Source organism: Heptranchias perlo, chromosome 13 (genome assembly GCF_035084215.1).
Source record: "Heptranchias perlo isolate sHepPer1 chromosome 13, sHepPer1.hap1, whole genome shotgun sequence".
NCBI classification, from domain to species: Eukaryota; Metazoa; Chordata; class Chondrichthyes; order Hexanchiformes; family Hexanchidae; genus Heptranchias; species Heptranchias perlo.
The window spans coordinates 25,413,616-25,427,853 of NC_090337.1; the positions used below are offsets into that span (position 1 = coordinate 25,413,616).

The 14,238-nt window shown below is 42.6% G+C and overlaps 1 protein-coding gene across 1 annotated transcript in view; it reads left to right on the forward strand.

The window, feature by feature from the left end:
• The window catches only part of psmd1 (proteasome 26S subunit, non-ATPase 1), a 126,199-nt gene that overhangs the window by 72,928 nt on the left and 39,033 nt on the right, over positions 1–14,238 (forward strand). Inside the window, exon 17 of the mRNA XM_067995180.1 lies at positions 4,054–4,168. Coding sequence (XP_067851281.1) covers positions 4,054–4,168 — 115 coding nt within the window. The remainder of the gene's footprint in view (positions 1–4,053; positions 4,169–14,238) is intronic.

Below are 14,238 nucleotides of genomic sequence, written 5' to 3' on the forward strand. Positions count from 1 at the left end.
CAGCTCTAATTGGTTTTGATCTATTTTTTGTCACTTAGATTTCATTAAAGGGTAATGTTGGCTGTGTGAAATGTTCATGCAATATTCATTTGTACTGTGTTTTTTAAAAAAAAACACCAAGCAATACAATTATAGATTTTGCCCTCTTAAAACTCGGCTTGTGTCTAGACAGAGTATTTTGAGCTATCTCGCTCTGGAGTCCCACTGGCTTTGAAAGCAATTTGACGTAATGTAAGTATATCATACAACATTAGGGCATTGGTTAAAATGCTGTTTCTTCCTACGAGCTACTGGTTCAGTATATTAAATAAGCTGAATTTCGACGCTAGATCTGGTAATCAGATCTTTGGGGGCATAGATCCTTGAACTCTACCATCTACCTACAGTGATGTGGCTAAGATTGAGAGTTTAGTGGTTGGGTTGATGAACCTGCATGCAATGTGTATGGTATTATAGCCAAATGGAGATCTCTAATTGTGTATAATTTTGCCTTGAGTCAAAAAGCTGAAACATTGCCCTAACTTTAGTGTTTTAGCCAGAGATAACCCGTAAATCTCATTCTTCATCATCTACGGAGAAGATTTTCAAGATGGTTCCTGAATTTCTGCTGCTGCTGAATTTAGGAATATTCCAACTTCTTTGTACTAGAACTTGATATTTTATATTTAAAAAAGTTTGAATACTGGCAAAATGTATGCACTGTTGATTCAAGTGCTACAGGAAGAAGTAATCCTTTTGTGAAATTTACTTTTAAATTTAGTCATTTCCATTTTACAATTGGAAACATTTTTGAAAGACATTGATTGCTAAAGGCCTCAGTGGCCCAGTGGGTAAATGTACCGCATTCATGTCACGCGGTTGCATCTTTTACCTCTAGGCCAGCAATGAAACCCGTGTGAACAAAACAAAACTGCAATTGTTGGAAATCTGAAACAGAAACATAAAATACTGGAAAAACTCAGCAAGTTAGGCAGCATTTGTGGAGAAAACAGACAGGTTATCTTTATCTTGTGGTTTGGTGCTGTGAACTTATCCTACAATTCAACTTTTGGTTCTCCATATTTGGAATCGGGACGTAAGAGCTGTTGTGTGGAGTAAGACCCAGACCAGTAATGTAGCTTTGCACGTGACTTTAACATTGAAAATTTGAACAAACTACCAAAGCTTTATAGCAGCTCTATGGTGGTACAGAATTGGGACAGTGAAATTTAGCAGTCACGTATTACAAGCTGAGGCAAGGTGTTGTCACGTAAATTAATTTGTTGTCTTGCATTTTCATAACTGCTCTATGGGGACTATTAAGTGCTCCTTAAAGTTATAATTTGGAAATTTAGTTTGATTATGATGATAATGACGAAAAGTAGGATGAAGCGGAATAAAATATGTGGAAATTATAATTGTATGCATAAAATTACCCCATGTTATTATGTAGATGTTTCTAGTGCTCCAAATATGACTCGCTGTAGTGAAGCAAAAGCTGCAAAAATATATATGAATTATTACTTAATAGCCTATCTGCATGTATTGCAGTAAGCTTTTTAAATCTAAAATTGTAAAAACTATTCAGACAGATTACATGGCTAACCTTATTTCCACTACGGCTATATACAGCTCCTTCAATATTATGCACTTTTTTTTATAGCTTTTTAAAAAAAGGAATAATACACTGCCAGTAATAATCTGAAATGTTCAAATCAAGTTCCTTACAACTGGTGCTGTTAAGAAATTAAGTTAAGCGGTTTCTGAAGTTGAATAACAACACATGAGGAGAGAGTGCCAGGCTTAAAAAACATTTTGTATAAAGCATGGCAGAATTTCCTTGAAACTGCAAGTTAGAATTGTGTAGATACAGTTGTTCTCTTTCCTCAAAAATAAAAACTGCTTGTCTGGATAACTGATCTGTTATAAATGTTTCCCCTAATTTCCACCCCATGAATGCTACCCTTTACAGAAATGTCCTTCAATGAGAGTGTGGGTGTATGTTATTTTTAATAACAATGAGCTCATGAACTCTTGTAAACACGTTAACTCACTGAATATGGCAGTTGCACGCCACACAAATTCATTCTCTCTCTTGTGCTCTTGCATGCTCTTATTTGCTTGCTTTCTCGTTTGTAAAAGATTTGATACTGTGGAAGACTGCCCTTTTGTTTATCATAGAGAGTATTTCCAGCACCGCTTATCTTTTTTACAAGTGGTGGCAGTAAAAATTCAGGTTTGTTTTTGTTGCTAATTGTGGCTTTTCAATTGTGATCTTATTCTTCCAGTCTTCCATTAAAAAACAATGTTTACAATTGCAATTGTGAGAGTTTTTACTGCACTTGATGTAAAAGTTACTCCAAATTTTTAGTCAATCCAAGCAGTGCAGTCTTGGTTGCAACCATACCAATGAAAAAGCAATTAGGATCCAATAGCAACTGGTGGAATAATGGAGATTTTGTTAAAATGTGGAATGTTATGGCTTGATGGGGGGAAGAGAGAAGATTGGATATTACACAATTAGAATGTGGAGTAATTGTGGCCACAACCCATCCAAACTTATGGTAATTCTGAATTACTGTTGTACCTTGGATACCATCCGTGTTGAAGTTGCAGAAAAAGAGGCTGTACATTTAGCAAGAGCTTATTAAAGGGGGAGAGAGAGAGAGAGAGAGAGAAACAACATTAGAGTGTTTAGATCATTTTTAAAAAAATTTCCTCAAAACAAAACTTGCCAGTAATTGCTATTCTGTAGTTTGATGACTAGGTTGTGATTTATTTTCAACAGAAAAGCTCAGTATCTTTTCCTGTGCATGATAAAATACTTGGATTGTGATGTATGTAACTGTTAATTTAGAAATTCTACATCCTTCATAGGCGTTCTCGTAAAATGGAAGGATAAAACATGATGTTTAACATTCATTTAAGGAAAACCTGATCACGTTGAATGTTGAGAACGTGCTGCCAATCTGATTTATAGTAAATGTCTAAGATGTCCATTTTCACATTTGTTGTGTGTATTCCTCATTTACACAGTCTCCTCTTACAACTAAATATTGCCATTGAACAGGGAAAATGCTTGGGGAGACTCGCTTCTAAGACCTTTGTGCTACTTTGGGTAATCTTGGTCAGATGCCCATTCCCACTTAGTTGTGTGTGTATATTCTCAGGTCCCACGATTTGCAGGAATTTGTAATAGTTGTAATTCTCTCAAAATGTAAATGTATGGAAAGCTACATTTAAACTACTTGTGTGAATTATAAACATAAATTTTCAATCAGTAAATTGTGGCACTTTAGGCAATCATAAATGTTGGTAATGCTGAAATGTGGAAGATTTTACATCATGTAAAATTTTACAGATTTAAGGTAATTGGCAAAAGAACCGGAGATGAGATGAGAATTTTTTTTAACGCTGTGAGTTAGGATCTGGAATGCACTGCCTGAAAGGGGGGTGGAAGCAGATTCAGTGATAACTTTCAAAAGGGAATTGGATAAATAATTGAAGGGGAAGAAATTGCAGAGCAATTGGGAAGGAGCAGGGGAATGGGACTAATTGGATAGCTCTTTCAAAGAGCAGGCATAGGTACATTCTATGATTCTATAACTGTTTAAAAATAATTCACTAGATTATTGCTTGCAATCTATAATAAAAACTTCTCATCCACGCAATACATTGCAGGCTCCATTCATTGGTTATCTGAAAATTCTGTAATATCTACCAGTATAAGTTAAAGAAAAGAAAACTCCATGCTACTAAAGACAGGTTTACAACAGAGAGAGTGGTGACTCGACCTTGAACAGAATCACCATTCCCCTAATGGTTATTTTTAAAAACAGAGCTCACTATACGTTGGCAGCAATTTTCACTTGGGTCTGGTTATGCTTTCTCATGGCATTAACTGTTCTGTAACATTACAGCACTAGCCACTAAAGCAAAGTGCTTGCTGAAACCAACAAGAGGTGCCCATATATAGATGGCATTTGTTCCTGCTTTAGAATCTAATGTCTGATGATATGAACATTTAAAATTTAAAAAAATCATAAAGCACTTACTCTTTTCTCTGTTCCATAGAACGCCAGAACAGTGTCCAAGTGTGGTGTCTTTGCTCTCTGAAAGCTATAACCCTCATGTTCGATATGGTGCTGCCCTAGCTCTGGGAATATGCTGTGCTGGAACTGGCAACAAGGTGAGGTCCAAGTTGTTTTACAGATATTAAATTACTTCAGTCACTGATTACCTGTTAAATGTTCTGATTGTTCTGTAAAATTGAAGTTTTTTTTTCATGATTAAGTAACTATTTGAAAATATAAAGTCACTATAATGCATAATGTCAATAATCCAAACTCTTCAAAATGAAATTTAATGTTTGCAATATTCCAAAATGATGCTTTTCTGTGCGTGTGCAGAGCACAGCTGGTAAATGTAGCCAGTGGAATGCTCAACCATTGGACATTCATTAGGAACACTGATCTGCTAAGTCTTGCAGAATGTATTTGAAAAAATGCTTTTGGATAGGAAGATGCAGGCAAATTATTGAGACTTATTGAGACTTCATAAGAGGATGTGGAACATAAGTTTGAAATAGATTGAAAAGTGCAAAGAATATATAAAATATGTTTAGATGTTTCTTGCAGACTTTTTAAGTAGGTATATGATTCAGTGTTGAGAAATGGTATCTGGGCATTGACAAAACTACAGTGTAACTGAAGAGAATACCAGAGTGATGGAGATGTATGAGAGAACAAAGCTTGGTGAGGATTAGAGAAAAAGCATCAGAATGATTTGAATTGAAAGCAGGAGTTCCTCGGGCTGAAAATTGTCATCTACCTTGTTCAGTACAGTATTATCATGCCCCATAGTGCAAGCAAAGCAGTGTAAAATAGAGAAACCAAAGGCAGTCAGCCCGAAGTTGTGAATATAGAACAGAAATTGAAATATGCAAACGATGTTTCCATTCTTAATGGATCCTTAGTTGCTGTCATGATTAATTAGCTGGGTGCTGAAGAAAAGAAGTAAGGAATAAAAATCTGCATCCCAAAGACCAAGACTATGGCCTTAGTACAAGGAAAAGCCCAGAATTATTTTTTTAAAAAGGGCATTCATGGTGAGGAGGTAATGGATGAATTTTTATATACTAGGTAAATTGAATGCTTGGTGCAGGAAGATATAAAAAAGAGGTGAAAAGATGCATTGCTTTAACTGGAAGTATTTCAAATGGACTATGGAAATTTCTCTGGAGGAGGGGGAAAAAACACCACCAGAAATGTGAAATATTGTGTGAGGCTTGTGTCCAGTTGACACTTATGTATAGAGATACATAAGCAAAGGCTGGATGTTTTTGAAGTGTGACTGGCAAGGAGAATGTTGGACGTCAGCTTGGAAGAGAGTGACCAATGAAAAGGAGTGGCCTATTGCAGCAGTGAGAAAGATTGTGTGCTGTCGGGTTGAAGATCAGTGTCCATAAAAGGTAATGGAATAAGTCACTTCTGGGAGAAGATGGTCACAGCTGACATGGTAGGACTGTCTATGAGAAGACATGAATGGAAGAGTGACAATAGAAAGATAGATGCAAATTACTGTGTGTGTGTGTCCTTTTAAATTTTCATGGTGATTTGCATCATTACCATTTTTGAACAGCACAACAGATAGTTGCAAATTTATCCTATAGTTGTTTTTGATACAACAGTGCTTTTTCTCACTGACATTCACTTCTACCTATTGTGTTCAAACAATCAACTTTGGTTTACCTGTTAGGATGGTGTTTTTTTTTATTCATTCATGGGATGTGGGCATTGCTGGCAATGCCAGCATTTATTACCCATCTCTAATTTCCCCTGAGAAAGTGGTGGCAAGCAGCTGTCTTGAACCGCTGCAGTCCGTGCAGTGAAGTTTCTCCCACAGTGCTGTTAGGCAGGGAGTGCCAGGATTTTGACCCAGCGACGATGAAGGAATGGCGATATATTTCCAAGTCAGGATGGTATGTGACTTGGATGGGAACGTGCAGGTTGTGTTGTTCACATGTGCCTGTTACCCTTGTCCTTCTAGGTGGTAGAGGTTGCGGGTTTGGGAGGTGCTGTCGAAGAAGCCTTGGCGAGTTGCTGCAGTCTATCTTGTGGATGGCACACACTGCAGCCACAGTGCGCCAGTGGTGAAGGGAGTGAATGTTTAGGGTGGTGGATGGGGTGCCAATCAAGCGGGCTGCTTTGTCCTGGATGGTGTCGAACTTCTTGAGTGTTGTTGGAGCTGCACTCATCCAGGCAAGTATTCCATCACACTCCTGACTTGTGCCTTGTAGATGGTGGAAAGGTTTTGGGGAGTCAGGAGGTGAGTCACTCGCCACAGAATACCCAGCCTTTGACCTGCTCTTGTAGCCACAGTATTTATGTGGCCGGTCCAGTTAAGTTTTTGGCAATGGTGACCCCCAGGATGTTGATGGTGGGGGATTCGGCGATGGTTATGCCGTTGAATGTCAAGGGGAGGTGGTTAGACTCTCTTGTTGGAGATGGTCACTGCCTGGCACTTGTCTGGCGAGAATGGTACTTGCCATTTATGAGCCCAAGCCTGGATGTTGTCCAGGTCTTGCTGCATGTGGGCATGGACTGTTTCATTATCTGAGGGGTTGTGAATGGAACTGAACACTGCAATCATCAGCAAACATCCCTATTTCTGACCTTATGATGGAGGGAAGGTCATTGATGAAGCAGATGAAAATGTTTGGGCCTAGGACATTGCCCTGAGGAACTCCAGCAGCAATGTCCTGGGGCTGAGATGATTGGCCTCCAACAACCACTACCATCTAGATATGACTCCAGCCACTGGAGAGTTTTCCCCCGATTCCCATTGACTTCAATTTTACTAGGGCTCCTTGGTGCCACACTCGGTCAAATACTGCCTTGATGTCAAGGGCAGTCACTCTCACCTCACCTCTGGAATTCAGCTCTTTTTTGTCCATGTTTGGACCAAGGCTGTAATGAGGTCTGGAGCCGAGTGGTCCTGGCGGAACCCAAACTGAGCATCGGAGAGCAGGTTATTGGTGAGCAAGTGCCGCTTGATAGCACTGTCGACGACACCTTACATCACTTTGCTGATGATTGAGAGTAGACTGATGGGGTGGTAATTGGCCTGATTGGATTTGTCCTGCTTTTTGTGGACAGGACATACCTGGGCAATTTTCCACATTGTCGGGTAGATGCCAGTGTTGTAGCTGTACTGGAACAGTTTGGCTAGAGGCGCGGCTAGTTCTGGAGCACAATTCTTCAGCACTACAGCCGGGATGTTGTCGGGGCCCATAGCCTGTGCTAAAAGCGGATCTGGTTAGGATGCATTGTAGCTAATTGCACAAATTGCACTTTTGCTGTATGAAATGTTACTTGCCCCTTGTCAGCCCAAACGTGGATGTTTTTCAAATCCTGCTGTAGGCCGGTATGCACTCTTCCATTATTGGAAGAGTTGTGGATACAACTGAAAATTCTGAAATCATTAGCAATCAGCCTTACTCCTGATTTTATGATGGAGGGGAGGGCATTGATGAAGATGGTCGGGCAGAGGATGCTGCTGTGATGAACTCCTGCAGTGATATTCTGGGGCTGTAATGATTGGTCAGCATCAACCACATCCATCTTCCTATGTGTGAAGTATGACTCCAACCACTGACCTCAATTTGTCAAAAGTTTACTGGAAATGGTGTATAATATTTACTGGATTGCCATCATCCACTAATTTGGGCTTCGAATACAGTGAATATAACAAGAAGGTTAGATTTTCATATAAACATTTGTTTGAGTGTGTCTGTGTGAACTCTAATCTTCAATTTTTACTATGTGCATTCTAATCTTTAGTTTTCATCTGTACTGCCAGGTGGTAAATAGCGAGGAGGATAGCCTCAGTCTGCAGGACGATATAGATGGGTTGGTCAGATGGGCGGAACAGTGGCAAATGGAATTTAACCCGGAGAAGTGCGAGGTGATGCACTTTGGAGGGACTAACAAGGCAAGGGAATACACAATGAATGGGAGGACCCTAGGCAAGACAGAGGGTCAGAGGGATCTTGGTGTGCAAGTTCACAGATCCCTGAAGGCGGCGGAACAGGTAGATAAGGTGGTAAAGAAGGCATATGGGATACTTGCCTTTATTAGCCGAGGCATAGAATATAAGAGCAAGGAGGTTATGATGGAGCTGTATAAAACACTAGTTAGGCCACAGCTGGAGTACTGTGTGCAGTTCTGGTCGCCGCACTACAGGAAGGATGTGATCGCTTTGGAGAGGGTGCAGAGGAGATTCACCAGGATGTTACCAGGGCTGGAGCGCTTCAGCTATGAAGAGAGACTGGGAAGATTGGGTTTGTTTTCCTTGGAGCAGAGGAGGCTGAGGGGGGACATGATTGAGGTGTACAAAATTATGAGGGGCACAGATAGGATGGATACTAAGGAGCTTTTTCCCTTCCTTGAGGGTTCTATAACAAGGGGACATAGATTCAAGGTAAAAGGCGGGAGGTTTAGAGGGGATTTGAGAAAGAACTTTTTCACCCAGAGGGTGGTTGGAGTCTGGAACTCACTGCCTGAAAGGGTTGTGGAGGCAGGAACCCTCACAACATTCAAGAAGCATTTGGATGAGCACTTGAAATGCCATAGCATACAAGGCTACGGACCAAATGCTGGAATATGGGATTAGAGTAGACAGGGCTGATGGCCGGCGCGGACACGATGGGCCGAAGGGCCTCTATCCGTGCTGTATAACTCTATGACTCTAAGTATGTGATACTTAGCTTTGCATCAAACACTATGGGCTCGAATTTAGCAGGCCTGCAGGTTCCCAGCGGGTGGTCCTCCGGGAGCGTGGTCAACACGCTCGGCGAAATTAGTGGGTTGCCCGCGCGATCGTAGCAGGCAACACACTAATAGGAATCAATTACCTGCTCCTCCGGGGTCCACGGTGCTGGTCTGCGCGTCGGGCGGGCTGCGCATGCGCAGTACGATCTGTCAGCTGGAGGCTCTCTAGTTAAAGGGGCAGTCCTCCACTGACAGATGCTGCAACCAATGGGGCAAATTGCAGCATGGAGCAGCCCAGGGGGAAGGCTGCTCCCAGTTTAATGATGCCTCACCTCAGGTATCATCAGATGGGGTGAGGAGGAGGGGGAGGACACAGATCTTCCCCCCCCGGCAGGCGGGAGGAAGCGGCCTGCCTCTGCCACCAAGAAGGCCTGGCTCGAGGTGGCAGAGGGGGTCACCTGCGCCACCAACATATCGCCCACCTGCATACAGTGCAGGAGGCGCTGCAATGACCGCAGTAGGTCAGCCACAGTGAGAACACGAAGTCTTTCCCCTACACTCCGTCTGCCACAACACTGCCCCCACCCCACATCTCCTTCGGCACCGCCAACACTACTCTGTCACATCACCCTTCATACCCACTCAAACCCCATCCTCATCTTACCTCCACCTACTCACCTCGCCAGTACTCATCCTGCCACTAACACGCAACCCAATCCTCATACAATCTCATTGCTCCATCCCATACTCAACCTCTCGTGCATCTCCCTCACGGCCAGCCTCACTCAACCTGCCACCACCTGTGCTGCAGCCACAGGGCATGCATCACATATGTGCAGTAGGCAGCGTAAGGCAAACGTGTCGTGAGCATGAAGTGGGTGCACAAGGGTGTCTGAGGGTTTGTCCTGGGTGTTACCTATATTGAATTTCAGAGCAACAAACAGCACACATTATATTGACACCACCACTGCCATGTCTCCGCGAATCCTGTCCGTTGTGTCCAATAATGCCCGCTCCTGGGTATCACTATGAGGACCCACCACTGATGCCACCCATCGTGTTACTGCAGAGTAGGTGCAGGTGTGTTTGCAGGGCTCTTCCGCGCAGACGACTGAGACATCGGCAGTGTAGCCGGCTGCACCCTGGAAGGATGCGGAGGAGAAGTTGTGGAGGGCAGTGGTGACTTTGACAGCGACAGGTAAGCAGTTGGTGCTGGGGCCAGCCAGGAGCAGCTCGGCATGAAAGAGCCTGCAGATCTCCACGACTACATGTCGAGCGAATCTGCGCCTCCCTGTGCACTGCTGCTCTGAGAGGTCCGGGGAGCTGCGCCTCGGTCTGTGGACCCTGCGGCGAGGGTAATGCCCTCTGCGATGCGTCTCTCCCTGCGGTTGCCCTCCCTCCTGCTGTGCAGGTGGGCGTGCAACAACACCGTGTTGGGGGGCTCCACGTCTCTGCGGCGGACGGCGTGGACTGCAAGGCTGCTGGGGCTGGTCATGCTGTTCGTCCTCCAAGGGTGACCACGCACCACCCATCTGGCAGGTGTTGGTCTGAGGGGTTGTGCAGGGTAGGTGGGTGGTTCCTCGCACTTGGGCTGCAGTTTCGTGTCGGTCTGTCCTCTGGCTTGGCGGGGGGTGGTGGAGGGCAGGGGTTGCCCTATGTGACGCGGTGGCCTCCTGCGTGGGTGAGGGATCTCCCCCGTGGAGTGCACTTTGGCACCTGCCACAGGCTGCTGGCTGCAACACGCCTGGTTGGAGAGAGACTGTTTCCCCCAGTGTGGGAAACTCACTGCCTTGAACCCAAAATCCAAACACTTCCTCTTTTGACAGCTGCTTCAGCTCATTAACTGACCTCAACAAGCAAGGTAAGTACTCTCAAGTGGAACCCCGCTGGCTTTAATTGCCTGCGGGATTCCCACCAGCGGGGCTTGCGCGCGCAGCCCCGCACGTCAGCGCGGTACCCGGAAGTGGGCGGGATTTCGGCGCGATCCGGTCACGTGACCGGATATCGGGATTTTCGGGGCCCCCCCGCTGGAAACCCGCAGGTAACCCGACGCGAAAATCGAGCCCTATCTTTCAGCTAGGTTCTGTTTTGATTGTGTTTTCAAAAGCTGACACTGGAGATTTCCTTAGTCCTGCATTTTGAAAGGTGGATTAAAAAACAATATTAAACCCAATAAAATAGATTTCATGGGGTAACATTTCTGCAGGAGTTCTCCTGATCACCTGCCATAATTTTGGCAGGCCCCCGGAGAAACAGTGTAAACGAGCTGTTTCCAGGATTTCCGCTGAAGTTACAGTGGGCGATCGGAAGAACCCCAGTGGTCCAGGTGCGTGCCACTGGATATTATCGGTTCGCACATAAGTAATTACTGTTTAATTTATAAATTCCAATATATGTATGCATTCTGAACTAGATTGTTTCAACTTCTTAATCTCCCCTTTGGTTTTAATATCCATTTTGGTTTAAATGTAAGTTCTAAAGTGGTATTTGGTGAATTGTACATAGTACTGTTAATGATTAATGCACAATTATAAATTCTTAGAAAGAAAATTGGATTAGTGGCTTTGTATAATTGGTAATATATGGTAACTTTCAAAAACTGTTATCATGCAATGGAAAAATTCCTATTGAGACAGCTATTACATAACCTAAATAATACACAGTATAAAAATGTTTGGGCACCTTTTTAAATATATAAATCTCACTTAATTACTTACTGTTAATGTAGGACTCTCTTCCTTGCATTTAAAGGAAATATCTAAAATAAAAGCTGTGGATAGCCTTTTATGTAACATTGGAACCAATCCCATCAGTTTTTATTGTGCAGTGTCTTAGCTGTATAGTTAAGTTTAAATGATAAATTATAATTATTAAATTCATCTGATTGTAAAGCTGTCAGTTTTAAGAGTCAGAATTACCTTAATAGGGATTTCTGAGGTCATCATTCTATTCTAACTAGGCATGCGATAGAAATTTTGCTGTTTTTTTTAAGTTGTAAAACTGTCAAACCTTATAACCATCTTAGTTATAAACTTTGAAATGATCTTCATGCCCAAATTTATTTGTGTTTGAAAGTAAACTGCGACAAGCCAACTTACAATATAGATTATGAGCATATTGGAAGCAGGGCACGTGATGTAATAGTTAGTAATCTATTAATAAATCAGTAAACTGGACTCATCATTAAAGCATCCTCCACGGACAGCTGAAAGAAGCCCAAGTAGCCAACAGGAAAATTACACATGTACCCAACAAGATGGTTTAATGACTGGTATTCAGGATGAGTGACATCCATTGTATGGAGAGACTAGAGAAGCAGGATTGCTCTCCTTAGAGCAAAAAAAAAAAAAAAAAAATTTATATGTTTTTTAAAATTCTCTCTCTCTCTCTCTCTGCCATTTTAAGTTTCTTTCTGCCTGCCTGTGTAAAAGACACAATGTATATCGAGTGTACTGGGACGTGCTGTTCTCCGTGACTGGCCTGTTTGAATAACAACGACACCTTTTGATTGGTGTGATGCTGTCCCAACATCGTATAAGATATGCGATTTGAGAACCTTTTCATTCAATCATCTGACGAAGGAGATAATCTCCGAAAGCTTGTGATTTTAAAATAAATTTGTTGGACTATAACCTGGTGTTGTAAGATTCCTTACATTAGAGCAGAGAAGGTTAAGGAGAGATTTAATAGAGGTGTTCAAAATCATGGACGGTTTTGATAGAGTAAATAAGGCAAAGGTGTTTCCATTGGCAAAAGGATTAGTAATAAGATAATTGGCAAAAGAATCAGGGAAATGAGGAGAAATGTTTTTACGCAGCGAGTTGTTATGATCTGGAATGCGCTGCCTGAAAGGGTGGTGGAAACAGATTTAATAATAACTTTCGAAAGGGAATTGCATAAATACTTAAAGGGAAAATTTTACAGGACTATGGGGAAAGAGCAGGAGAGTGGGACTAATTGGATAGCTCTTTCAAAGAACCGGCACAGGCACGATGGGCCGAATGGAGGCCTTCTGTGCTGTACCTACTATGATACTATGTTTCCAGGACATTGTGCAGGATTTCTGGAACTGGCTGACTTTATGGTTAAGTTTAGTGGATGGTTTTCCAATATTTTTTTAAAAATTTTTTAATAGGTATTTGGGTAAAAAAATCAAGTGGGTCAGAAATTAAAATGGTTGCTGAAACTAGTTTGAAAAAATTGAGCAATGTAATTGGCTTATTTTTGTGATAGTTGGTGCTGTTCAGAAACAAGCTTGGAGTGTTTTTTTTGTGATTTTCTCGTTCCTAATTGGTATCTTTTGTACCTGTCTCTATTGAGCGAATCAGCATCTTTAATTTAATATATACTATTAATTGAGTCACTCAGAAAAACTGTCACAGACAATTTATTTTGTGCATCTGGATACATTTAAAAGTGTGATGTACACATTTAATTTGCAATATGCTACACCCAAGACTTAAATGAGCTAAATCTTTCTGTCTGATTTATCATTCCTGCAGGAAGATATTACAGCTTGTTCCAGTATGGTTCATATCCAGAACCGACTGGAACATAAAATAAAACCTGTGCCCTCCCACTTTCTAGCATTGAGTTTTGTTCAGTCGAGCATTGAGTTTTGTTCTGTAACACTCAGAGCCACATGCTGCCCACGCATTTTACAATAACCACCTTACATAATGCATATGCGATTTATAGCAGCCCTGACAAATTAGCTCAAAACAATGATGGATAAATTCTAGTCTCTGAAAGCCATCAAAAGTCATTACTAAAGTGTTGTTTTAGGCAGACACTGTATCTTGGAAGCGTCTGTATGTTGAGTAGAATTTTTTTTTAATTCATTCATGGGGTGCGGGAGTCACTGGGGAAGCCAGCATTTATTGCCCTTGAGAAGGTGGTGGTGAGCCGCCGCCTTAAACCGCTGCAGTACGTGTGGTGAAGGCTTTCCCACAGTGCTGTTAGGTAGGGAGTTCCAGGATATTGACCCAGTGCCGATGAAGGAACGGCGATATATTTCCAAGTTGGGATGGTGTATGACTTGGAGGGGAAAGTGCAGATGGCGTTGTTCCCATGTGCATGCTGCCCTTGTCCTTCTAGGTGGTAGAGATCACGGGTTTGGGAGGTGCTGTCGAAGAAGCCTTGGCGAGTTGCTGCAGTGCATCCGGTGGATGGGACACACTGCAGCCACAGTGCGCCGGTGGTGAAGGGAGTGAATGTTTAGGGTGGTGGATGGGGTACCAATCAAGCGGGCTGCACTCATCCAGGCAAGTGGAGAGTATTCTATCACACTCCTGACTTGTGCCTTATAGATGGTGGAAAGGTTTTGCGGAGTCAGGAGGTGAGTCACTTGCCACAGAATACCCAGCCTCTGACCTGCTCTTGTAGCCACAGTATTTATATGGCTGGTCCAGTTAAGTTTCTGGTCAGTGGTGATCCCCAGGATGTTGGTGGGCGATTTGGCGAGGGTAATGCCGTTGAATGCCAAGGG